This window comes from Myotis yumanensis, unplaced genomic scaffold, assembly GCF_028538775.1.
Source record: "Myotis yumanensis isolate MYYU_CA2020_CCGP unplaced genomic scaffold, mMyoYum1.0.hap1 SCAF_10, whole genome shotgun sequence".
Lineage (NCBI taxonomy): Eukaryota > Metazoa > Chordata > Mammalia > Chiroptera > Vespertilionidae > Myotis > Myotis yumanensis.
In genome coordinates, this window is record NW_027223761.1 from 7,280,765 (window position 1) to 7,306,815 (window position 26,051).

General features: G+C 57.1%; 2 protein-coding genes across 2 annotated transcripts; one reads left to right on the forward strand and one right to left on the reverse strand.

Annotated features, from left to right (window-relative positions):
• The first annotated feature begins 1,334 nt into the window (after window positions 1-1,334).
• Window positions 1,335-4,970, forward strand: LOC139017846 (galanin peptides-like). Its single transcript, XM_070426467.1, has 5 exons — window positions 1,335-1,484; window positions 1,717-1,788; window positions 2,287-2,341; window positions 3,940-4,026; window positions 4,729-4,970. Exons 2-5 carry the CDS (start codon window positions 1,717-1,719, stop codon window positions 4,794-4,796), a joined length of 282 nt encoding a protein of 93 aa, XP_070282568.1. The 5' UTR covers window positions 1,335-1,484; the 3' UTR covers window positions 4,797-4,970.
• Window positions 4,971-7,482: 2,512 nt separating this feature from the next.
• TESMIN (testis expressed metallothionein like protein) lies at window positions 7,483-24,221 on the reverse strand. The gene is made up of 8 exons (XM_070426468.1): window positions 23,745-24,221; window positions 21,161-21,313; window positions 19,252-19,372; window positions 17,521-17,597; window positions 14,871-14,962; window positions 12,785-12,887; window positions 9,518-9,678; window positions 7,483-7,867 (listed from the first exon to the last, which is right to left on the reverse strand). The coding sequence occupies exons 1-8, from the start codon at window positions 24,219-24,221 to the stop codon at window positions 7,678-7,680; spliced, it is 1,374 nt and encodes a 457-aa protein (XP_070282569.1). The 3' UTR covers window positions 7,483-7,677.
• Between the last annotated feature and the right edge of the window lie 1,830 nt (window positions 24,222-26,051).

Sequence of the window (26,051 nt, forward strand, 5' to 3'; positions counted from 1 at the left end):
CAAACAAGTCTGGGAAAACTGTGGGTAAGGGTCCCAGCCTTGCTAGCCCCTTCAGGTGCAAGGACCTTGCCAGCTTACATCTGGCCCCCAACACAGAGGCAAATGGCTCTCCCCTGGAGCTGTCTGCACAAAAGGTTCATAAAACTGAGATGTAGGCTAGAAGGAGGCTAGCATCACTGTTACTGCCATTTGTCCTGGATCCTGCTCACTCCAGGCCCCGGTGACATCGGTCAATCCGACATTCAGCTGGGCGGGTGGGGCGAGGGCTGCGCCTCCCAGTGACTGGCTGGAGGCCGGCGACACCACCTACCGGCAGGGGCTGCCTCTGCGCCACTGCTGACTTCCATGGCCAGGGAGGAGGGGCTCAGGCAAATTTTTGCCTGCCAGCCTCATCCCTCGTTAGAAATCTGGAGGTGCCTGTGTGCCCGGTGTCTGTGAGCCAGGGAGGAACCCACTGGGCCTCGCCCGAGCTCAGGAGGTATTCCTGGAGCAAGGAGAGGAGGGCCCATTCCTGCCCGATTCCTGTGCCACCTGCCACAGCCTCTTGCTACTGCCCTGCCCACCTGCCCTGCCCACCCGCCACCTCTGGGAGCCTGGGCTGGTGTCCGCTCCAGGTCCCCCAGGTCCCCGAGGGCTTGACCACTACCTGATCCCGCTCAAAGCAGCTGTGTCCTGAGCCCGGGAGTCAGCAGGAGAACATTGGCAGGGGCCCGCCCTAAGCCAGCAGTGCCCATGGGAAGTGGGGGGCACCCACAGCTCCGGATGGGAATGGACTCCTGGGGCCCACAGCCCAACAGCCCTGGCCGATGTGCCCCCTTTTAGCAAAGTACCGGCACCCAGAGGGGAAGAGCTGGGTGCCAGTCAGCAGACAGGGTGCCCCGGGCTGTCCTGCTGCGACTGAGGGGTGGTCCCAGAGTGCCTGGCGGAGCTTAGCGGCGTTCCCGGCAGGGGGCGCTGTGCTGGGAGGGGGGCTTCGCTCTCCCCAGCACCAGGATCCCGGGTATAGGGGTGGGGCTCTCCCCCACAGCAAGGACCCGGGTGTTTGTGGGAGCTGCTCAGGCTCTCCATTCACGGTGATGGAGTCTCTCCGCGTCCCCTCACTCCTCCCCCATGCAGACCACTGCGCGCCCCCCCATGCAGATCACTGCGCGCCCCCCCATGCAGACCACTGCGCGCCCTGCCGCGAAGCGTGGAGCCCCCTAAGGAGCCGAGTTGCGGTCTCTCCCGCCCCCTCGGGATTCGGGGAGGGGGCGGGACCCGAGCTCCGTGACGTGGCTCGGGACCAGCCGCATAAATAGCGGGGCAGTGGCCGCTCTGGGCACAGACACGTCGGGGGGAACCCAGTCGCCGCACGCTCCTCCTTCGCATCCCGGGCCGTGCCATACGGTGAGCGCCCCGGCCCGACCCGATCCGACCCGACCAGACGCCCGGACCCGCCGGTACCCCGCCGGAAACTGACCCCCCGGGACCCGCCGCTGCTCAAGGTACCGCGTGCGTCGGAGGCCCCGGGGGAGGCGCCCCTCTCCCCGAGTTCCGCTGAGAGCGCCCGCCTGCCGGTGGATGCACCGAGGGGCGCGGCGCCTCTGCCCCGTCCCTTGTCCCTTGTCCGGGGGTGCAAACCGCTGGGTCCTCGGTCCCCTTCACCCTCCGTCCGGCCGGGTCGGGGTCCGAGCTCCGCCCCGACGTGCGCGGCGTCCGCCGCCCCTTCCCTTGCAGATGCCCAGAGGCGGCGCCCTCCTGCTCGCCGCGCTGCTCCTCGCCGCCCTGTCGGCCACCCTCGGGTCCCCGGTAAGTGCGCCGTCACCCCTCCGGGCAGAGGGGGCGGAGTGTGGGCGCTGGTGCCGGGAGCGGGGGTGGGGGCCGGGGGGCCGGCGGGGACGCTCCCCCCTTGGGTCCTCCCGCCATCGCTCCTCCCCGGTGTGTGCGGTGCGAGGACAGCCTGCTGGGAGCCAGTGAGCGGGGACTGGACGCCGAGCCGCAGCTTCACCCGCAGAGGGTCGGTCACACTGGAGCCGGTCCGGGCTCACCGAGAAGCGAGCGGTGCGGATGGGGCTGGTCTCTGGCTTGTCCGATGCGCGCACCGGCCCTGCCATGTCCGGCCTTTCGCAAGTGCGTGTGATCCGACCGATGTTCTGCCTGGAGAGCTGGGCCTCTTCCCCGAACGGTCTGCGCCGGCTCATTATGTGACTGGGCCCGTGGTGGGGTGTCCAGCCTCCCGCCATGCGGCCCCACGCAGGCTGCTGGGCCAGGCAGGTCCTGGCCATCGGCCCCTTTCTCCCGTCTCAGGTGAAGGAGAAGAGGGGCTGGACCCTGAACAGCGCTGGCTACATTCTGGGTCCAGGTAAGTGACCAAGAACCTGAACCGGCAGACGCTGCACCTGCCGCTGCGGCAGCCATGAGTGTGAATCCTGCCGTTTCTGAGCTGCTGGGCGTCACTCTGACCCGAGGCGGGTCCAGTGTTAGATGAAGGGCAGGGGCACTTCCTGAGGCTTGGAGGATGGGGTCCCCTTAGGTTAATGGCACTTGCCACGTCTCTAGGTGGCACATCGCCCTCCCTGAAGCCACACCCCCCACTCCCCTCCCGTAGGGCCTAGAGGGACTCAGTCACTCAGTCCCTGCCCTGACCCCACCTGCCCTCCCCCAGCCTCGAGGTGCCTGACTCTGCCTTGAATCCTGACCCCCCTGTGGCCCTTGGCACCCCGTCTCCTGCCTTCTCCCTTTTGCCCACATTCCTCAGGGCTGCCTCCACCCGTTTAAACTGCCCAAGAGCTGTCTTAGTCCTTAATCCTGGAGTTTAAGTACATACTTTCTCCTGCTCAGACGGTTTATCCATCGCCCGGGGGTCCTTGAGAGCCCGGCACTGATGGCAAACACTAGGTGGGCCAGGCAGGACCCTGCACCCTTCGCACCCCTGAGCTCTCTCCCTCGGAGAGCACCTCGTCTCTGGGTGCTCCTGGCCCCCGAAACAGGAGGAACCGTTAGCAAAAATGTCACTTTGGAATGTTGACAGCATGTCAAGGAGACTTTTCACCCTGAGTTGGGAAACACCCTTTTCCACTGTGAAGTTTTAAGTCTCTGTTGAGTTGGACCCCCAGGAGCTGGCATGCAGACAACTCTTTGTGGGAAGTCCTTACAGCCTAATGGTTTGCCCTTGACCTCCACCGCCCGCATGACCTCCACCGCCCACGTAGAAACAGCACCGGAGAACGCGTTTGCAGCGGACACCCAGCCGCCCGCTGGATCAGCTCACTTACTGCCTTTCTCAATCTCGTGCCAGGAGCTCTGTCCTGGGAAAATGAGTTAATTTTCATTCATCCGGCTTGTGGATGACACAGCCCACCAGGCCCAGCAGCCAGAAACCCTGAGCCGTCCTCGCCCTCGTCCCCTCTTCTCCTTTATCTCCTAAGTCGCCCCAAATCCAGCCCCCTCTCCTCATCCCAGGCCACTTGGTATAGAGCCCTCATGCTTTCTTCCAATAGTTTCCTAAGGGAGCTCTCAAGAAGCACACCACCCAATGCACACACAGTCACCCAGCCTACCCCACCCCAAGCATGTCTGTCTGTCTGTCCGTCTGTCTCTCTCCCCGCCGCCCCACCCCCCTCTCTCCCTGGCTCCGATCCATCTCCCACACAGTTGCCAGAGTAGTCTTTGAAAAATAGAAATATTTCGGTATCTCCCTTGTTTTCAGAAACATAGGCCCCAAGCCCCGGTCGCCTGCCAGCACCCCTGGGAGCCTTGTGCTCCCCGCTGCGCCAGGCCTGTGGGCTCTGGGCCCTGGTCCTGTGGAGTCCCAGCACCTGGTGACGGACTGGGCCCCGGGTACATGCTGTCCTCCCTCCTGTGGTTCCCACACTGGGCTGCCGTGCTAGTCGGGTCCTTTGGGCGGGGGGAGGGTACAATAACGACACTCAGGGGCTGTCTGCTCTGCTCTGCAAACAGATGCTGTTGACAAATTCAGGTCACTCCATGACAAGCAGGGCCTTGCTGGCAAGAAGGACCAGGAGCCTGAAGGCGGCGCGAGGGCAGGTGAGGGGACGGGTCCCCGGGAACTGGAACTAGCTAAAGCAGGGCTGGGCTTGCTGCCGGTCCCACACCGTCCCTGGAAAGGGTCATCAGACCTACTGTTCCCAGAGAGAGAGAGAGAGAGAGAGAGAGCGCGCCTCAGGGTTCCGTTCTCTCCGTGCACTATTGACGTCCCTGTCCGGCCACAGTGCCCCACTGCCCGGCTCCTCACAAGCATCTGAGACCAGGTCTCGTCAGCACTGCAACTGAACAGGGGCCCATCCGTCAGATGTGGGCTTTCCTTTGGGTTTGGGGCAGGCTGCGTTTAAATGCATGGCCCTCGGCTCTGGACCTCCTGCAGACGCTGCTGGCGATGAGGCTCCCCCTGCCCATTTCAACCCTGGCTTTGCTGTCTGTGCTTCATGCTTGTCATTCATTCAACAGTGAGGGTCTGGCCTTTGCCAGATAAGCTCACAGGTCCAGCCGCCCCTCGGGAGGCCTGCGCTCTGAGAGTTAACCGTGCAGGTGGGGGCGGGGGCCGGGGAGATGGACGCTGTGATGCTCACAAGAGACAGCTGGTTGTCAAGTTTCACACGTCACGATTTTGTGTGAGTTTGAGAGTCCAGGCTGATTCTGTTCTGTCTGGACCCTGTAAGGCGAGCTGGGGCTGTGATGTCCTCCGTGGGGACAGCAGGGGCTCATCACCCAGCGTCCGTCTCTTTGCAGAGGCCGGGGCCCTGGTGTCCATGCTCCCCTTGGCGGCGTCCTGGGAAGACACAGGCAGTCAGCCCTGAGGGAGCCGGGAAAGGCCCTCTCGTCCCAGGAGGTCAGATTCTGAGACGATGGATCAGCTTGTGCCAACTCCCGGAGTTAGCCAGCCCCTCCTATCCTTTGAAGCTGTGTTGTTATAATTTAAGATTTCCCCTTTGGTAATTATTCTCATGCCAAAATAAAAACCAGCAAGTGTTTCCGTGTCTTCCTTCCTTGTGCCTGTCTCTCACCACCACCAGAGTGCTTTACGACCAGCTGGAGCCCTGGCCAGGTGGCCCAGTGGTTGGAGTGTCGTCCTGCACACAAAAAGGGGGCAGGTTCAAGTCCCAGTCAGGGCACACACCCAGGTTTCAGGTTCAGTCCCTGGTCAGGGTGCCTACGGGAGGCAACCAATCAATGTTTCTCTCTCTCCCTTCCTGTCTCTAAAAAAAACCAATAAAAAACATATCCTCAGTGAGGATTTAAAAAGATAAAAAAGATACGGCTGGATTGTAATCACGTGCATTAGATCGGTGCATATCGGGAACAAGGCGTGTGCACACTAAGCTAAGTCAGACACAATTATGAAGTTGAGTCTGTTACTGAGGCAGAAACAAAACAGACGCCCCTGCCGTCCTGGGGCCAGCAGGGGGTGGGGCCGGGAGTGAGCTGGGGACCCACAGGGCAGGTAGAAAGGTGATTGTCCCGAAAACTTCAAGTGCTTCCTAGCTGAGGAGATGTGTGCCCTGTCCGGGTGCGGGAAAGCCAGCCCCTGGCAGAAGCTCTGAGGACCAGCAGTGATGGTGCATCCCGAGGGGGAGGCAGTCACACCTGAAGACCCAGAGGAATGCGGCGAGGGGGTGGGGATGGGGAAGAGCCTTCTCTTAGGTCACGTGACGACGCGGGGCCTCTTGGCCTTGGGGGCAAGTCTCTGGCTGCATCATATGACTATACGCACCTGCATGTGGCTGTACTTCTCACACTGACTTTCCTAAAAGCTGTGCTGACTTGCTAAACCCTCCCCCTTGAGCAACCCACAGGGGTCACGGCTTCCAGTGGCCTGTCCCTGGCTTTTAGGCTTCAGCTCAGCACACCTGGCTGCAGTGCTGGTCCCCACCACAGGGTGCAGGTGGGCTCCCCTGCTGTGCTGGATCCTGACTGCCTCTGGGCTCTGAGGTCAGAATGGGCTGGGGGACCTGTTCCCTCCCCTCCACACCTGACCCTCAGACTCCCGGCACTTGCCCTGGGCCTGGTGTGGACTAAGATGGTGGTGAGTGCGAAACACTCACTGGATCTTAGGATTGGTGCACGAAGAACGTGAAACGGAACAACCACTTTTACTTTGGTTACATATAGGAATGATAGTGTTTTGGATATATTGGGTTAAATAAAATCATTAAATTGGCCTGGCTGGTGTGGCTCAGTGGTTGAGCATTGACCTATGAACCAGGAGGTCACGGTTGGATTCCCGGTCAGGTCACATGCCAGGTTTGCAGGCTCGATCCCCAGTGTGGGGCGTGCAGGAGGCAGCGGATCCATGATTCTCTCTCATCATTTATGTTTCTATCTCTCCTCTCCCTTCCTTTTTGAAATCAATAAAAATATGTTTTAAAAAAAGATTATTAAATCGAATTTCACCTGTTCCTTTTCACTTTTTTAAAATGTGGTGACTAGAAATTTTAAAACTACCTGTGTGGCCGGCAGATACTGCCATTTGCCCTGCTGAGAAGGAAGGCAGCCCCAGGAGGAGTCACAGAGCCCCACTGCGGCCCCCTTCCGCCCGAGGGTGTGGGGGGGCAGGTGACCCTTGGCCGCAGTGTCCCGCTCTGCCCCAGCTCTGCTCCCGAGAACTCACAGCTCTGCCTCTACCTCAGGCTTTCGCCTCAGAGTCTGGATCCGGGTGGGAGACAAGGGGGTTGAAACAGAGAAATTAAGTATCAGAAGGAGGCTGTTCCAAATATCGCTGTGCTGGCCTGCTCCAGCTCCTGCTCCCCAATGTGCCAGAGGCCCCAGCCACACTGCCCGCCCTGCTGTGCCTGCAATGAGCTTCCGAAGGTTGTCTGCAGGGCCAGTACCACCCACACAGAAACATGACGAAGTGTATTTTCAGTCACCAAGCTAATTACAGCCACAGGAGACGGCTGAAATTTTTATTCTTTGCTATCACAATAGAACCAAAGGAGTCAACTTAACAGCTAATATTACCTGCTACTTTCTGCAAACTAGTCAATTTAACCATACTCTACCAACAACAATAGCTTAACAGTAATCATGGAGAAGTTATTGGACAATAGAGCTTTTCCACAATCAAATAGAAATACCTAAGAAACTAGATACATTTCCGTCCCACAACTCAAGATGCTACGGATGGAAGCGCGGCCTGTGTGCCCGCTGCCTCTCGGTGTCCGGGCGTCAGCCGGGCTGATAAGCCCTGGGCCCTGGGACACCCCTGCAGTCGTTCCTTGGGTGTTCAGGGCTCTCTAGAGATCTCAGGCTGCATCTCAGCAGCCCAGCGGAGACATTATTTCTAAGAATCTGGGGGAAATCTGATGGCTTTTATGCAGAGAAGCCTCCAGAGGAGACTCTCCAAGGGGATGAGGTCAATAGGGTGACTCTTCCCTCTCCCGCCCCGTGTCCACCCACCAGCACTGGGTGTGGGTGCAGAGGTCCCCAGGCTCACGGGAACCCACGCTCCCTCCTGGCCCTGCCATGTCGTCAGTCACGCCCCTCCTCAAACAGGAGCTGTGGATGCCAAACCCTCCCAGGCTCAGCCTCCTGTGTCCCCTGGCGCAGAGGGAGCGCCCACCTCGATGGTGCAGCTGTGGACACAGACCGGCCTCGTGTTCCTTAAAGCAGCCTCTCCTCCCTGGGTCCCCGGAACCCCGAGCGCAGACCCGCCGCTCCTCTCTCCTCCCGCCTTCTCCTCTACTCCAACTTCAACCCTTTGGACTTAAACTCGATGTGGAGAATCTGGGACAGGCACCTCCCGAACTCCTCCAGGACCATCTGCTGGGCCAGGCCCTCCGAGCAGCGCCCCTTCTCCGCCTCCTCGCCCTGAGCCAGCAGACAGGCGCACGCAGCTTCCACCACCTCCCAGGAGATGCACGAGGACCGCCTGCAGGGACACACCAGTCAAGGCCATGGTCAGAGGCCCGGCTGCTCTTCAAGGCCGGCGTGTTCCAGGGGACGGGCTTGTCATGCATTTCAGAGACTCACTGGCAAAACCAAATGCTGTCTTCCTGATATGGAAGCTGTTCACTAGAATAGCATCAGGATTGCTTTTCGAAGGAGATATAGAGGAAGGTAAACCTGTCAGCTTCTTGACATCCTTCTCGTGGTCGATTCTAAGTTTCTCAAAATTAGATCCTCACAAACCCAGAGGCCTGGGCTCCGGTCAAGCCCGTGGCTGGGCAGGAGCAGCAGCAGGAACCTCAGACACGACCAGTCGCTGCGGACAAGCAGCCTGGGTCCCAGTGCCGTGCAGGGCTGCGCCGCCCTCCTGGGTGCCCGCTCCCCCACAGGTGCTCCTGGGGCTGGGGAACCCCAGGGGCTCTGAGGACTCCCTCGTCTGTCACTCCTGGGGTGCGCTTGCTCTGACTGCCCAATGGGCCCTGAACAAGGACCTGCAAGACGCTATGCTGAGTCCTGCAGGGCAGCCACGTCCCCAGGAGATCGGGACAGCATGGCTCAGCTCAAGGCCGCTCACACCGAACATTTTAGGAAAACTCTATTAAAAAGTGTTGGGTTATGAAAATAGAGACAGGTGCTGGGACTGGTTAAAACCTCTCACAGCCCTAGCCAGTTTGGCTCAGTGGATGAGCCTTGGCCTTCGGACTGAAGGGCCCCAGGTTTGATTCCGGTCAAGGGCACATAGTCGGGTTGTGGGTTCAATCCCCAGTGGGGGCGTGCAGGAGGCAGCCAATCAATTATTCTCTCTCCCTCTCCCTTCCTCTCTATGAAATCAATAAAAATACATTAATAAAGTAACACACTTAAAAAAACACCTCTCCACCAAGGTAACACGGAAGAACTGAGTTGAAGGTGAGAGGACAGGGCTGCCCAGGGCAGAGCTATCACTTTGAGACCAGAGTCCACGGCTCGGAGTCGTCGTCACACTCCATCGACACGCGGTCCCGGGGGAGGCGGCCACACTGTCCCTGCAGTTTCCCAGAGGACTGGGCCACGCCTGGTCAGCGTCCACCAACACAGCACAGCCCTCTGCAGGCCACAGTGAGGCCACCTCTGACGTCTCTAAGCAAAGAAGCATGAACGTGGCTGTTCAACAACATTAATGACGTGTGAACGCAGAGATGGTTTTTAAATGGATAAATCTAGTCCAATATAAAGTTATTACTCAATCTTTGAGACCTACGAGGACCACTGCATGGCCGCAGGCTAACAAATGGGAAAATACCCAGCTGCACGGGCTCATCCTGCTGGGGAGGACCAGCCTGCGTCCCGAGCATCTCTGTGCTATCACCACACGGTGCCGGTGATGGTGACGGTGACAGTGAGCGGCTCAGAGGTTTGCTGTCTGGAAGCCACACCCCGCAGCCCGAGGCCAGTGGCCTGCTGGTGGCTCCTGCTCGGAGGACAAACAAGACAAAGCAGCGGGGCCTCTGGGGACAGTGTGGGTCCAGGGTGAGTCTGGAAGGGGGGACGGCACCTCGCCCAGTCCCTGGCGCCCGCCCTGCGGGCAGGCCCGCCCCTTCCAGTGTGTGCATGAGCCCCGTTCCCAATCAGGAGGTCAGTTCTGAGCACCTACCTCTCCTTCCTGAATTTGGGGAGTCCTGACACATAATGGCTGCCTTCAAAACTGCCAGCTTCTGCGGAGTTTGGCACGGCCATGAGCGTTTTTTGTTCGGGGCTTTCTTCATAATGTTTGCAGCCAATGCATTTGCAGATAGAGGAGCACATGATTTTGGCCTGGAAATAGAGAATTGTCCTACAATCACCCAGAAGAACAAATTCTGTTTGGACCTCCAATAGCTTTATGGTGTACACGGAACCAGCAATGTTCAGACCAAAAGAGCAGGAGTGAGAGGAGCCCGTGGCGGTGATGTGAGGAGCGCGAGGGGCACGTGCCCAGGTGCCGCTGTAGAGGGGACACAGTGGGGGGCTGACAAGGGGGTGGGGAGGGGCTTTGGGAGGCTGGGCGAGTGTGGGTGGAGTCCCCAGGGGGCGCTAACTCTGATTTTGAATGCAGCTGTGTAGCTGGTTACACAATCCCAGCTCGGGTTCACCTTGGCCCGCAGTTGAGGGCACCTCGGGCTCCCACTGTGGCAGAAGATGAGGGGGTGGAGGAGTCTGAACCTGCCGGCTGGCCTGTGCTCGGTGTTCTGGGCAGGCCTACCTGCCTCCCAGTGGGTGGACTTTATTCCTTGTTTCATGGCAGTGTTGTACGCAGGGGGCAGCAAGGGGGTACTGGCTATGTCCAGCAAGCCTGGGCCCAAGCCCTTGCTTGTGCCGGCCCTGGGCACGGCCCGCAAGCTGGCCCTGGGACACTGGGGTTTCTAGCATCCTCTCTGCCCAACCCCTGCCATTTCCCTCTGTTCCTTCCGGCTCAAAGGTGCCTGGTGTGCTTTATTCTGCACCTCTGGGTGTTTTGAACGGAGGTTTCTCGGGATTTCTAGTTCCTCTATAATGCCAGGGACTACAGGTCCCCTGCACCTCACGTGGCCGTGGCTGGGCAGAGGCACGTGGCTGACACAGCGTCACCCGACAGCCAGCAGGGCGCAGTGAGGAGCAGAGAGATGCCACAGCACCTGGGGCTGCGCTCACTGTTAGGATTCGCCATCTCTGCACCAGTTTTGACTGTATTTTCAGGATTTGCACGAGGGTAGAGGGGGGGGTAAAGGTTGGGGGATGGGCGGCTAGGTCTGCTTGCCGGACCTTTCAGCGCCTATCTCCAGAATCATGAGGCCTTTCTTACATCTCAACTTCTATGACAACTTTTTAAAAATGAAGCTCACAGCCCTGGCCGATGTGCTTAGTGCTTGGAGCGTCAGCCCATGCACCGAAGGGTCGTGGGTTTGATTCCCTGTCAAGGTCATGTATGTGGGTTGGGGGTTCCCTCCCAGCCCCAGGTCAGCTTTGCCTGTCACTTGCTCTCGCTGTTCCCTGGAGGAGCCACAGTGAGCGGCTCTGTCGTCAGTGAGAAATGCACCGCCGGTCCATTCACTCCGCTCACACGCTTGCCGTCTCCTGCAGCCAGTCTCTCAGGCTTGCTACCCCCCCCCCCCCCAACCCGGTTTCAGCGTCATATATGTTTGCTAGGTTTTGCTGTAGAAAAGGAACGGTTGGTGAAGATGCTGAGGAAATGGCTGTGTCTGTGGACGCGTCTCCTCCAGGGTTTCTTGTTGCTTTTCCTAGGACAGCGGGACCCGGGGCTCTGCTGTTGGCTCACTACTGCCCATGCGCTGTGTTCCAGCATCTTCCTGCGGGACCGATGCAGCCAGGTGGGGCGTGTGCACGACTGTTGCCCTGGTCTTACAGACCCAGAAACTGGGGTGCTGGAGGTTGCATAGCGACGGCAAGTGATGGAATCGACTCCAAGGCCCACAGAGCCTGGGTCTCGGCCGCTGGGCTTGCTGTTCTCATGCAACTCAGCTACCTTTTATCCAGCTTGTTCACATGTCTTATCCATCTACCTACCTTCCCTCTAGACATACAGATGTGCACATGTTCTTAATAACAACGTGACTCGGTGCTCTTCATAAACAGACACGAGTCACAGCGCAGTACTGTCCGCAGGCTGGCAGCTGGGACCTGGGCCCCGTGCTGCGGGACGAGGTCAGGACTCTGAGCAGGCTGTGCCCCGTGTGCCCCACCAGTCAAGTTAGACGGCCCAGCCCCAGAGACTCCCGATGACGCCTGCCCATCGACACCCTCAGGGGAACCTGTTTGGACTTTGGGGTTTCGTTTTGCCTCTGCTGGAACCTCACGCAGGTGGAATCATGCAGCGTGTACCCTTTCCGCCTGGCTTCCTCCCGCAGCGCACACCAGGAGATCCTCCCGCAGCTGCACACAGCTCTCCTCCTTCCTGCCCCTCTGACGGCCAGCCCGCACAGGCTCATCGCCCTACCACAGATGGACACCCGGGTCGTGTCCGGTTTGCGGCTATTATGAGTAAAGCTGTTGAGGGCATTCTTGTAAAGGCTCTGGTGGACATGTCTATTGGCTGTGTGTTAGAAGTAAGATAGGACTGCGGGGTGATAGTACATGCAAGGGTTAGCTGTAGTAGTTGGTGCCAATCAACTCCCCAAGTGGTGGTACCAGTTTCTATTCCTACCAGCAATGCATGGGAATGCCACCACTTTTTAAATCAAGTGTTGTACACTGCAGACAGTACCTTTTACCCTAAAGAAAGTGCTACTATACTGGGTTATGTGTGTCATCAATTTCAACAAATTTATCTCTAATTCAAGAAGGGAGTTAGATTACTGTAGGAACAAGGAACTGACCAGCCATGGCGCATGGTGATCTCCAGTCCACGGTGATGGCCTCACTGTCCTGTGCAAAGTAGGCCCCCGGCCCCAGCCTAACTGTCCTCCCTGCTCTGGGCACCTTGTGTGTCCACAGAAGAGGCGCTGCAAGCTCCCGCAGGTAGCCGTTAGCAAGCGGCCTGCAGGGCGGTGGCCTTGAAGGGAGCCCAGGTTCTCCCCGTCACCCGGACATCCTGGAGCACAATCGAGACATTCGTGATGGCTGAGAGCTTCCTCCCCATTTCCCCTGGACAGTGGACCAGCCACATGTCTGCAGAGCACGCTGCTCCAACGTGGGCCTCTCTGCTACGTGTATGACCCAGTTTCTCAGGTCGAGACAACGTGGACATGTGCATGTTCTTGAATCAGGACCTTCCGAGACCCGGGGCGTCCCAGGGGAGGGCAAAGCTCCCTCCCTGTCGCGTTCGGTGTACATTCTTCAATACCCGGGCTTTCCCCAAACTGAAATGCAGACTCTGGCGGTGGCTTTTCACCTGCGAGACGTTCCAGTGCTTCCGAGATGCTTTCGTTGAATGGGAGGCACTTACCTTAATGGCCTTGAAGCGCTCCAGTCCGTGGCGTAAGTGGCTGCAGCAGGCATCACAGCTGCAGTTGTTGCAGAAGTCCCCGCTGGCAAAGCAGTCGCAGTACCTGTGGGGACAGTCACACAGCCTGTCACAGGCCGTGGCCGAGTCAAAACCATTTCCTGGAAATGTCCACTAATGCCCACCGTCCCCTGGCCCCACTGCTGCTGTCCCGGGAACACAGCAGGTTGGGGTGGACATGTCAGTGAATAAAGAGCCGTCTTCCCACCAGCTGTCCCTGCCCCTCCGCCACGGCACCAGAGACCCTCCTGGGAGCAGCGTGCTCTGCAGACATGTGGCTGGTCCACTGCGCCAGCTCCCAGCTGCTGTGGCACTTCCAGCTCCAGAGCCCCTGCCCCGCTTCCCCGGGACACCCCCTCACCGTCTCTCATCACTGAGGTTCCTCTCTCTCCCCCTCCCTCTCCCTCTCCCTTCCTCTCTGAACCAATACAAACATATTTTTAAAGTTTCCAGAAAAGCAGAAACTTCATATTCCTTATTATAGTCGTCGTTACGTTACCAGAAATGACAGCAGCAATGATGCGTCAGAATTCACACCAATACTGGTGACTGGATTGTTGGGCCAACACCGGTGGCCGGACAGACTTTCATCCACGTGATCAGCTAGTCGGTAAGGGAGCACTTCACACCCACACCCAGTCGCTGGCGGGCCAGGCCCACGCTGACCCGCGCACACGTCCCTACTCGGACCCTGTCTGCCTTGTCTTGGGGAAATCAACAAGGAAGCTAGTGGAGAGCCTAAGAGGTACGAGCTGGGGCCGGCTGGATCAGAACAGAGCAGCAGCCCCTGACCGCCCTCCAGACCCCAGGCCCAGCACAGGGCGTTCCGATGCAGATCACCGGCTGGGTTCGTGCAGTGACAGCAAATCAAGTAATTATTCGCAGCAAAAAATGTGAACACAAAGCTCATGTTGCTCCTGGCACATCATTTATAACAGAAAATTGGTTATGACCTGTATAAGGACCTCAAAAAAAGGAGACTGTGCTGAGTGAGAAAACCTGGTAGAGGCTGGAGAGGGGGAGGGGCCCGGGAGAAATGGGCTGCAGGGAGGATCCCTCACCAGGCTCTGTCCCCAAGTCCTCCAGCAGCGCGGCACCCGGAGGGACCGGACCGGGGCTGTGGGAGCCCAGTCCCCTTGGGGTCCTGGCCGCGCCAAAGCAGAAAGCAAAGGACGAGGAGGGGAAACCAGTGTCTTCGGGCCCGTGACCCTCTCATGGCTGCACAACCCGCCCTGCCAGGCAGCCAGCAGGACCACCTGGCTGTGCCGGCCATGACCAGGGGCCAGCACAGTAACAGCTGCTCCCCCCGGGGAAGCCGGAGAACAGAAATCACCTCACTCCTCACGGCCACGCAGCCTCCAGAACGGAGGGGGGTTCCCTCGGCCTCTCCCGCTGCTGGCGGGCCCCGGTGAGCCTGTGCCCCGGGCAGCCCCGCGGGAGCCCCTCCCCCACTGCCCGGGCTGCCTTAGGCTGCCTGCCCCACACTCCTGGGGGCAGGACAGAGGCTGCCTGCGCGGGAAGGGCTGCCCGTCCCGGCTGCTCCGTGAATGTGAACAGAGCTGCAACCAGCCGGGCGAGTTTACTGAGTTACAATTACAGCCGCCACTTGAAAACGGCCATCGAGGTCCCAGGCAGGAAGTGCAGCCACGTCTCCTCGGAGACCGCCTGGCGGCGCTGCCGGAGAGCGTGAGGGACCTCGTGGAAGGTGCACCAAGACCACCAGCCACAGTCAGTGACGGCCACGCCATTGCTTACGTGGATGACAGCAAGAAAGAAAAAAGAAATACAACAGCTCACGTGAACCAATGTGAAGCAGACGGAGCCTCTGAAACAGCCCGGCGGCGTGGGGCCTCCCGGTGACACCAGCCCCACGCACACGACACTGTCGCGGGCTGCTCCTTCCAAAGCTCTTTTATTGCTGGTGAGGCTGCAGCAAAGCTAACGCTTCCACTTAGAGGAAAATGACAGTGCACCCGAGAGAGCCTCTTAGACTCTTGAAGGAGTGACTGTTGATGGCGTTGGTCCTTACCCAGCCAGCGTTATCCGGGGCGGTGCGGGGAGGGCTGGTCCCGAGGGCAGAGCAGACCCCGAGGCCGGGGCCGGCTGGGCTCCGTGGTCCAGCTGCAGAGTCAAGGCCAGCATATTTTGAATTAGTGGATGTTTTAAACGTTCCTTCCAGCCAGCCCCTAGCTACAGAGGAAAACAACCCTTCTCCTGGTTTTACCTGGCAATCCCTCCCAACAAGTCTGGGTCTGTTAGCGGGAACGTGCCATCAGCCCCGAAGGCTCCAGCCCAGGTGGCGGCCACAGCCAGGAGCCTGGCCACAGGGCGCAGAGGCCAGGGGCCCTGACTGCGGACCGAGGGGAAGGGTCTGGGACCTGGGGCCAGGCCACCGACCAGCTGGCAGGCAGCACACACAGCGGTCAGCTGCTGGCTAGAACTGTATTGGACATCTTTTTCATTTTGTGAAATAAATTCAATTACCAATCTCTGTAAACTAAAAATGGCCATTATTATTATATCCTTAGTGTAACATGAGCCATCTTGACATTTGATGTCTCATTAGCAACCATTAATTTTTCATCTATTCAAAAGGAGCATTTCATAATCAACGTTAATGAATTCAAAAGCAATGTCGTAATCTCTGCTTTATCCACGGCCTTGGCTGTCCTGGTTCCAGCTTATTTTTCTTTGTTCCTCAGCAGCGCGGCTCACAGGGAAAGGAAAAGCTAGCAACATCGCTGACCTAATTTTCTCCCTCTCAGAGCTTGAAGAAATGAAAGGGGTTGGATACATTTAGGTTTTGAGATTGTCTATGTCACAGCTAAACGCCCTATCCTGTCCCTCCACTGAAAACTTGAAATTTTAAAATAAGCTTTATTTACGAAGTACAGCCTGGGAAAAACACCGTTTTACCCATCATCCTCCTCGCCGCCCTCTCGCCTCTTTTTAAATTGTGTGTCTCCGCTGCCTGTTGGGGCTCGAGGACACCGAGCAACCACCCTGGTCCACTCTGTGCAAAGCCTCCCACTGGCACGGGGACTCTGTTTACAGGAGGGGCGTGCCCGCGCGTGACTCCGTCCCAGACACCCGTCCCCACGGCCGTCCAAAGAGCTGCGATTCTTTCGGAGAAAGGATCTCACAGGGCTGAGGCCATTCTTTGCATAAACCAGGGGCAGTTTCTTCCCCCTCTGCTTAGGCCCAAAGTAACGCAGAGAAAAAGGAATGTCTCCTAAGGGCCACGCAGGCAGCAAACCTAGGGCAACCTTTGCTGGAACCCACAGCCTTCTTCAGCGGCGTTTGGCACCCAGGAGTGGAGACAGGAACCCACATCCCTGGCACCTCGCTGGGATGCGGGTTCTGGGTGGGGCTGAGAGCCAAGTTTCTAGCAGCTCCAGCGGACGCCCACGCGCGAGTCCTCAAAGCACACCTTGAGGAGCAGGGGAAGCAGGGGTTCCAGGGAGGCAGCAGATGCATTGCTAGGAGAATTGCCCGAGGTCCACAAGGTAAGAAGTCAGGGGAGCCAGAATGGGGACAAGAATCATCACAGCCAAGGAGAGCCGGGAGGAGGCGTGGTCTAAAGGGCATTTCTCCTTTGAGAGCTCGGAGGAGGCCTTTTGGAGCCGAGGCAGGGGTGGGGGTGGGGGTGGGGGGTGGTGTGGGCGGCCAGGAGGGAGAGAGGAGGTGCACGGCGCTCACAGGACCACGGCTTAGACTCATGAACATTTGATGTCTCATTAGCAACCCTTCCCTCCTGCCTATTGTATCATTTGAGAAATATTTACTCAACAAATATTAACTCTAAACCAGACTCAGAAATCTCTAGTCTGGTGGCTGTCAATCCCAGGTGTGCCGACTCCGCCCTCTGAGCCAACTCCCAACAACTCCACATTCCCAGGGGCACTCAGGCTGCCCCCACTCCCCTCTCTCAGCTCCGAGGACACTCCCCCTGGCCCATGTTCAGGCTGAAGACCCTGGCATCCTGGGCTCCGCTGGTTCCGGTTCCCACATCCAGCCTCTCACAAACACTGGCGCAGCCTTCAAAGCACCCTGGCAGCCTTCAAAGCACCCTGAGGAGCTGCTGCTTCTCGCCACCTCCATGCCCGCGGCCTGAGATTGTTAGGGCCACGGTCACCACTGGCCTTGCCCCTCCTCTGGGCCGGCCCCTTTAAGCCCAGTGAAGGCACAGCCCTTCCATCACCTGCCTCTTCCTCCGGCTCATGCTCACTCACCCCAGCCCCCGCTGTCCTGCTGTCCGTGCTGGGCCCTGCCTGGAATCTGCCTCCATGAGGCACCACCTGGCTCCCTCCCTCTCTCTCAAGAACTTCTCAGTGGAGCCAACGGGTCCGCCTTCCTCCCACAGACCCCCATGCCCTGTGCCCATCCTTTGCTGTCCCGGCGCACAGTGTGACTCCCTTTTTAGGTCCGTTTGCTGTCTGTCTCCTGCAGGAGCTTAGAGTCATGTGTCTTATGTTGCTTTGTTTTGGGGGACAAAGAGCCGCATCTTGGTCGGATCCACCCCTCCCAGGCCTGTCACTGTGGGCACGGGGCTGAACACTTGGTAAATGGTTCACTGTGGATCTTTAAAGGGAGGATAATTATATTTCCTGAGAAATTCCAACTTTGACAATCAAAATTTCAAGAGACAGTTGTTGTTTTTTTGTTAAAACATGACTCACTTGTTGTGTAATGAGATTTAATTTTGCTGGCACTGGCAAAAATCTTCCTACTAAAGTAGTCACTGGTTTAGGGACATCTGTAAGGAAGACAATTCAAATTAATTGATGCATATATTGTTTTCCTTCCACATGCACACGGAAGAACGTTCAAACATGAAAATGTATCATGGATTTATCATGTGCAAAGTCATTTAAATTTATCTTCGTCCTCTTTGTTTTTTATCCTATAAAAACTTTCAAGTTAATGTAAGTTTTTACTAATTACACCCTTTTTCTTTGCCATAAAGCTACTTAGCTTGAGCTCCAGGGATAGTCTATCCTAAACAATGTTGCATACCCAGGTTCCCAAACTGCTGGCTGAGGTACCCTGGAGTAGGCAGCACACTCACCAGGTGAAGTGCTTTCCATTTATGTGTTTCTTTTCCAACTGGTTTCTTAGTTGTTAGGATGTAAATACTGATCAGGCTATTTAGCCCAAACTACTTCAGGAGCAGAACTGGTAGGTGTTTCTTGGGCCCAAGGGCACAGTGACAACCATTCCTGAGACACCAAGGGCTTGGTGGGTCCCAGTGGAAGGAGACGTGCCTTCGTCTCCCGAATCACCCACCTGCAGCCTCTGAGTGATGCTACCGTAAGACTTAGGTCAGGATACAGTTATTTTACACTGATACTTAGTATGTTTACAGCATCACAAAGGGGACTAGGCAAGGGAATGGGGCTTATATGACAAGGAAGTCCTTCTGTGGATCTACAGGCACTGGGGCTTGCCACGGCCAGAAAGGGGGGGTCGGGGGGGTGGGAAAGAACGCCCTGCCTGTGTGAGGACCAGAGACAGCTCTGACCTACAGGGAATGGAGCCCGAAAGTCTCCGTGCGGACCATGCCCCGCCCTGCTCTGCACAGTGAGACAAGGCAGAGTCCCGAAGGCCTTGCCTGTCCCTGGATGAAGGGACTGTCGGATGGAAGAGGGTCACAATCTCTCTCTCTCTCTGCCCAGACTCTGCAGGTCCATGGAGAGGACATCTGGGTTTAATGTGGATTTAAATTATGGGCAGTGAATCTGGTACGGAAATATTCTGGTTAAATCAAGATTTGGAGAAACGCAATTACATATACAGTCCACATAGAAATGCCCAGTTTTGAAGAATTCTTGTCTACCTTCTGTAAGCACAATCTGAAAGCTACACCATTCAGTCTCTTTAGTCATGCATAAGGCGTTACAGGATAATCACGTACTTGCATGTCGCTTATTACTATTGTGCCAGTTTGAAGAAGTTGCTGAGTAAATGAGTGTCAGATAATCAGCATTTTATGCAGTTATTTCAGAACTCCTGGGGATTATATGAAGGCGTTTCCCTTACACGCAGTTTATACCACACCTGAGGGCCAACCCCCCACTCAAGCTGGGAGGGCTGATGCTTCAACCAGGCACCCCCAGCACACCGGCTTGCTGGTAGGAGTTGTCACCTGTTAGGATGGCAAGCCATCCACAGCTAGTGGAAGAAGGGGGCGGCTATCCCAAAACTTGAGACAGTCAATGGAATGCACATACATTGGTCTATAAAGACATTTTTCCATTCTTAGCTCACTACTATGGAACATGAAGGTTGCCAAATTGCCTCCTTAATACCCTCACTGCCTATTTCACTTTTTTTTTCAATATACAAAGCCAAACATGATCACTTACCAACTTACAGATAGGACATAATTTTTGAATTAATTTACTTTGTACCTGACTGTAGAGCATTGTTTTGGTCTTGATACTGAGGAACCAAATGGAGTGCTTTTAGTTCTCTCGCGCTCGGATTGTCTATGCGCAGCATTGGTGTCCCGCCTTTCAACTGACATAGCACCTGAATGAAACACAAGGGTCAGGTCTCACTTCTCAAAGCCGCCCCGGGGGACTCCATCCCCCTCCCACGTGGGAGTCTGTACTTGCTCTTCAATAAATTTCCACCTTTGCTATAAAAAACAACAACAACAACAAAAAACCGTCCCAGAATGAACCCACACGAACTTCCACCAAGAACATAGCTTTAATCTGGAATTTATGTTTTCTTGGAAAATGGCAACCTGCCCATCTGTTCTCGATTCCTTCCTCCACCACACGCTCTCTGAGACGGTGGCTGGGCTCACAGAGGCCCCTGCCTCCTCTCCAGGCCATGTGAGCGCAGAGCGCACCGAGCTGCCCTTCCCCCGGCCCACTCAGAGTCTTGTTTAATTTCATGATAATTGTTCTTTCCTGCCACACTCATGTGTTTTATTTAATATGTGGGATTTTTTAAAACATCTATTAATGTTATTTCCTACAAGTACAACTTAGAAAGGTTAATCCAAGAACTGGAAAATTCTAAGAAGCCATGTCAGCGTTCCTGGGCCTGGCCAGCACTCAGGCCTCCTGGCTGGGCTCTGACCATGAATACACCCTCCGTGAGGCAAGGGCCTGCCAGTCAGGCACGTTGGTCAGGCAGAGCGGGGCTGGAGCCCTCCCTCGCTGGTGGCCCCGTCCCAGGAAGGGCAGCAGTGGTTTTGCCCACACAGCTTCCACTCGGATGGGAAAACCACAAACACCGGCCGGCTGTGCTTCTGCCCTCGGTGGCCTTTGGGCTCTGAGACAGGACAACTCAAGCCTAAAGGACCAGTGTTACCAGTCACAGGAGAGCCCGTGCTAGTGAGGCGCTCCCGGCAGAGCTCTGGGCACCCTGACCCTGGACGAGGGCCAGCATTCGTGTTCAGTGGGAGTTTATTTGTATCTGGAGGTTAAATTATAGCCGTGCACGCACGAGAGAGGCGCAGGGTGGACCCCAGGCCTCTGTCCATCGAGCACCCGGGGGCCTGACTCAATGGTCTGGTGTAAATGGAGGAGGCCCCGCCCTGCTCACCTGGTCCGTGTGTCCTGGAGAAGCTCTGCCCTCACTCCCCGGGTGCTTGACAGAGAGGCGAGTGCCGTGCATGCCAGAGCTAAGCCAGGTGCATTCCCTGGCAAAGTGTGGGCTTAGGGCGAAGGCCTCCTCTCTCGGAGTAAAGAGCTGCGGGGGTGGGGGGCAATCTTGGTTGTTGGGCTCTTTGCTCACAGAATGCTTGGGGCGGGCCCGAATCCTAGAGGCGCCGGATAGGCCGACTATGTAACATCTGTTTCTCAGCCATAAAATGAGGACAAAAATAATGCCCACCCTACAGACTGGATAAGAGAATTACAGGAAAGTAGCACACAGACCACACGTGTCACTGACTGCCTTCCCGAGAGGAGAGCTGATGGTATTAGGACTTGGAGGTGGGCAGGGAGGGCAGCAGCCTCGGCCCTGCAGCCGCAGCCTGCCTCCCACCCACAGGCCACCACCCACGTGCCACCAACTCAGCCGGCTGCTGTCAGGCCGCCTGGTCTGCGCTGACTGATGTGACGTGTGGTCACTGTCCTTAAAAACACCGCCATGTCCTCATCCTTGTTTGACTTGCTGCATCTGCCTGGAGTGAGGATCTTGGAGCGGGAGGGTTAGGCAGGCTCGAATGCCCCTCTGGGGGAGACAACCAAAATGCTGACTCGGCAGGCATACGCTGACTGACACCACCAGTGCAGCTGGCTCTGTCACAGCGATACAGGCCCCGCATCCACACAACAGCCGCTCTCTCGGCAGGGTTACCATGGTGTTCGCGTCCTTCTGAGAGCCGCCCGGGGCGTCCTCGGCGTCCTGTGAGCACGGGAACTTGCATGGCTCCTGGGACAGAGGGTTCTGCAGAGCGGCCTCCTCCATGCTCTCACTCGGCACAGCGCCACCTCCTTCCTTCAATTCCACCTGGAAAAGCGGTCGCTGCTCAGAAACCACGTGGGGGACATTGGATGCAGCAGCTGCACAGCACAGAACAGAACGTTCTCTCTGGAAGTCACACTTGGCCTGCGTGCCTCCTTCCTCACCCTCCCTCCTTGCGGCACAGTCGTCCCACCCGCCCGTGGGGCGCAGAGGTGTGATCTCCATGTGGCCCCGTGTGACCGAGCGGACTCCCAGGTCAGTGGGCGCCCCCCGAGCTGCTCGCCAGCCCCCACTCCACTGGAGCTGCAGCCAGCGGGACCGTCCTGAGGGGCCCACCCTTCAGTGCCCCCCGAGAGCAGGCTCGTCGGCTCTGTGGAACCTGCTGGCCCATTGTTTGATGTTTCCTCGAAAAGCCTGCAGTCCCTGCTGCTGTTTGGTGATATTTATAATGTAACTTACAACGCGCTGCCAGCGATAGTTAGTGTGGAGATTCCCTAACTGAACAGTAGGACAACCTGAGTATGAAATGAGGGTGGGCATGACCGCCACCTTTGTGTCTCAGCTGTGCTCTACGCAACTGTCACCTCAGTGACACCAGCCAATTACCAAGAACAGGGAGAAATACCATGATACTACTGAAAATCAATGGAGTAAGAAAGACACTAAAAAGTCTCAGTTAAAAAAATTACCATCAGAATCGAGGGTTTTAAAATTGAGATACTTTTTAAATGATAAGAATGTAAGGAGGGCTGCCCTCGGTTTTTCTCAGTGGTTAGAGCATTGGCCTGTGGACCCAAGGGTCTCGGGCTCGATTCCCGGTCAAGGGCATGTACTTTGGTTGCAAGTTCAATCCCCAGCCCGGTCAGGGCACATACGGGAGGCAACCACTTGATGTCTCTCTCTCTCTTATCGATGTTTCCTCTCTCTCTCTCTCTCTCTCTCAAAATCAATGGGGGGGAGGGAGATAAAAGAAAAATAAATAAATAAAAATCAGTGGGAAAATATCCTTGATGATTAAAAAAAAAAAAAAAAGAATGTAAGGGGGGCAGAAAACACAGTTAACCTAACCGTGCACCCTCCACCCCACCCTTAGGCTCCACCTGCCCAGCTGCCTGTGAGACAGGGCAGGTAATCCTTCAAAAAAGATGGTGTTTGTATGGGAGCCGTGCCAGGACCAACAGGCAGAAGCTATCAGGACAAGTTTGGCAAATGGACATTCACGCCGGCTGAGAGGTTCTGCGGGAGACCTCTGTGTGCAGAGGGCTTGGGGCTGCCTGCTCTGTGGTCCCTCCCAGGCAGATGGGACTTCTACACCAGGAGTCCTCAAACTTTTTAAACAGGGGGCCAGTTCACTGTCCCTAAGACAGTTGGAGGGCCGGACTATAGTTTAAAAAGAAAAACTATGAACAAATTCCTATGCACACTGCACATATCTTATTTTGAAGTAAAAAAACAAATGTTTTCGGCGGGCCGCATGTGGCCCGCGGGCCATAGTTTGAGGACCCCTGCTCTACACCAAGGAGCAGTGCTTGTGCTAAAATAACCCAAACACCAGAAAGCAGAAATCCAAGGTGCTGCTGCTGGCGTAGGGGACGTGGAGTCCGGCTCCAGCCATCTCAACAGCAGTGCAAAGGCTAGCCTATGACCTACTCAAAGGACTAATGGTTGAGTAACCTAGCTTCCAAACTAGATCCTTCGGGGGTGAGGGGTGGGGAGTAGGGGGTGGCATACATTTCCTTGGGATCCTTTGCTTCCTTTAAAAATAAATTTGTTGCCTTGGCCGGTTTGGTTCAGTGGATAGAGCGTTGGCCTGTGGACCGAAGGGTCCTGGGTTCGATGCTGGTCAAGGGCACATGCCTGGGCTGAGGGCTCGAACCCCAGTGTGGGGCGTGCAGGAGGCAGCCGATCCATGATTCTCTCTCATCATTGATGTTTCTCTCTCTCTGTCCCTCTCCATTCCTCTCTGTGTGAAATTAATAAAAAATATACTTTAAAAATGTATTTGTTTAGCAAGGACAGAGGATAAAATTATCAATGATTTTCTTCAGCAAAGGAGGGTAGTTATCTGAGAACTGGCAGGAGTTCGCTGTGCTCTGTATGACACAGGCGTTCTAAATGTAAAGGGGGAAGAAAGCTAAAGGCAAGAACATGAAAAGTCAACCACGCTGCGTTTGTTTTCACAGACACAGTTACTCTGACCATCAGGGCTCCTCTCCTAAAGCCAGTGACAGCGCCCCATGTTCCCCACTTTCCAGTCCTTTTCCTCTGTGGTCGGGCGCCCCCTGCAGGGCTAGGCCAGGGTGAACCAGGGACCTGCAGGCTGAACGGGTTACAAAGGGCTGCACCCTGTGTGGCCGGACACCAACCAGGGATGGGGCTGACACAGGGACAGGCCGGGGCAGCCAGCAGCCTCCCCGCCCGGCTCCCGGCGGGCGGAGGGGGTACCGTGCCAACCGCCCCCTCCCCCCCATCTTACTGGGATCACCCGGACGCCGGCGTGGGCGGCTCCGTCCAGGGCCCAGGCGCCCAGGGGCACGAGGGCAGGACTCCGGTGCGGGGTCAGCAGGGAGGACAGCAGGTGCACGTTGTAAGTCGGCGGGGGCGGCGGGGCCGCGGGGAGCACCGCGTCCTCCAGGGGGTCGAGCTCGGCGAGACTCGGGAACTGGCCCAGGATCTCCTCCTCGTGGTCATCCACCAGCAGCTCCACCTTGACCTTGCTGCCGAAGTCCGCGCCCAGCGGCGGGTTGAAGGCGTGCAGCAGGGGCTCCTTGGGGCCCGCGGGGCTCAGGTAGGGGTCCTTAAACACGTGGAACTCCTCCTCCTCCGCCTTCACCACCGCCGGCGCCTTCAGGCCTGTGTTTTCCGAAACAAACCGACCCTCTGCGCCGAACAGGTCCGGCCCCATCTCCTCTTCGGGACTGGACATCCCGCCCAGCAGGGGCGCCTCGTCCATGTTCCCGACAGGACCCCGCACCCGGCGCCAGGCGGGATCGGCAGAGCCGCGCACCTGCAAAGACGCGGCCAGGTAAGAGGGCGCCTGCCCGCCCCTCCCCCCCGGCTGCCCCCGGGCTGATGTGGGGAGAGGGGTCCCACCGTCCCAACCAGGGGGTCCAGCCGCCCCGAGGGGTTGACCAGGGGCCCACCGTCCCCCCCACCCCCGCCTGCAGACCCGAGGCCGGGCCAGGGCCCTGGAGACAGGCCTCCTCGGAGAGGCGCACCTGGCCTTGGGGTTGCTGGAGCACAGGTGTGGCGGTTAACGGTTGTGGAAAGGGGCGGAGTTGGGGTTGGGAGTGGGCGTGGCATGGAAAGGGGCGGAGCGGGCGCGAAGCCGTGGGCGGGGCTTGGAGGCAGGGCCCGCCGGTGGGTGGGGCGTGAGCGGGGCGGGGCCTGTGGCAGTGGGCGGGATCTGCAGGGCGGGGCGCGCAGGGGGGAGTGGATTGGGTCTCAGGGGAGGGGGCGGGGCCTGTGGCAGTGGGCGGGATCAGCAGGACGGGGAGCGCAGGGGGGAGTGGATTGGGTCTCAGGGGAGGGGGCGGGGCCTGTGGCAGTGGGCGGGATCAGCAGGACGGGGAGCGCAGGGGGGAGTGGATTGGGTCTCAGGGGAGGGGGCGGGGCCTGTGGCGGTGGGCGGGATCTGCAGGGCGTGGCGCGCAGGGGGGAGTGGATTGGGTCTCAGGGGAGGGGGCGGGGCCTGTGACGGTGGCGGGGTGCGCGGAGAGCAGCCCGGGACCAGCGAGCAGCCATTGCGTGGAGGTGGGCAGGAAGGACACTCTGGGGCTCAGCAGCTCCAGGCTCAGGTGGGGAAACTGAGGCCCCAGACCCGTCTGATGCAGCGCTGATGGGACTCCCTCGCTTGATTTATGACTTTAGTCTTTAAAATATACTTTTTCTGCTCCCGAGCTCCGCAGAGCTCCCCCCCTCCCATCGCTGCGGGTGGACAGAGGGCCAGGCCGAGCACACACGTCACATCCTTGGTGCTGCAGCTCGGGACGTGAGACTGAGAACTGGGCATCCCTAGTCAAGGATAAGCACCCGACGTTGATGACTGATGCTGGGGAGGAGGCAGAGTCCCGCAAACCTAGACACAGCTCACACTAAGGTGCCGCACGCTTTGGGTGGGGAGTGAGCTAGAGCCACCTTCCATTTAGGGGGATGGCCTGACCTGCCAACCCTAAGGGCAGAGCTGAAAGGGATTCTGGGGATGCGAGGGGTCCTGCAGGGGTGAAGATTCACCATAACTCTCAGGTTCTGTTTCACGTGCAAGTATTGTTTGGGTAAAATTAAAATGTAAACACATCAACTTCCTAATCTCATTTTTAAAAATTTAAACTTTTCAAACAGTAACCAAGACAGCAACACTGTATACTGCCATTTAGCTGTACACTTTACCATTCAAGAAATGCCAAGAAAATTTCATGCAGTTGAGAATTCCCAAATTCAAGGCTTAAGTGTGCTAGGGCTTATCTGAAATTTTTTTCTGGGACATTAAAGTTTAGTTCAAAAGAAGACAGTGTAATTAAGATACCCCTGACATGTAATTAAGAATTTTCCTGCCATGTGAATGACATAAAACATATTTCCAGCAACTAGTTTATGACAAATGAGCTTGACTTGAAAAGAAGCTCACGCCCACTTTCTGGACATTCACTTCCTGTTCCTGTGATCCACAGGGCAGGACTCCCTAGAAGGCTCTAGCCCAGTGGTTCTCAACCTTCCTAATGCCTTGACCCTTTAATACAGTTCCTCATGTTGTGGTGACCCCCAACCATAAAATTATTTTCGT

Bases quoted from the DNA above. Each gene is read 5' to 3' on its own strand.
- TESMIN (XM_070426468.1), bottom strand. From the start codon at position 24,221: ATGGACGAGGCGCCCCTGCTGGGCGGGATGTCCAGTCCCGAAGAGGAG. The intron at 14,963-17,520 runs GTGAGTCATGTT...TTGACTCTGCAG, and splicing joins TAAATCTCATTACACAACAA to CTGGACCACGGAGCCCAGCC. The intron at 12,888-14,870 runs GTAAGGACCAAC...CTGTCCCCACAG, and splicing joins CCCCGGATAACGCTGGCTGG to GTACTGCGACTGCTTTGCCA.
- LOC139017846 (XM_070426467.1), top strand. From the start codon at position 1,717: ATGCCCAGAGGCGGCGCCCTCCTGCTCGCCGCGCTGCTCCTCGCCGCC. The intron at 1,789-2,286 runs GTAAGTGCGCCG...CTCCCGTCTCAG, and splicing joins CGGCCACCCTCGGGTCCCCG to GTGAAGGAGAAGAGGGGCTG. The intron at 2,342-3,939 runs GTAAGTGACCAA...CTCTGCAAACAG, and splicing joins TGGCTACATTCTGGGTCCAG to ATGCTGTTGACAAATTCAGG.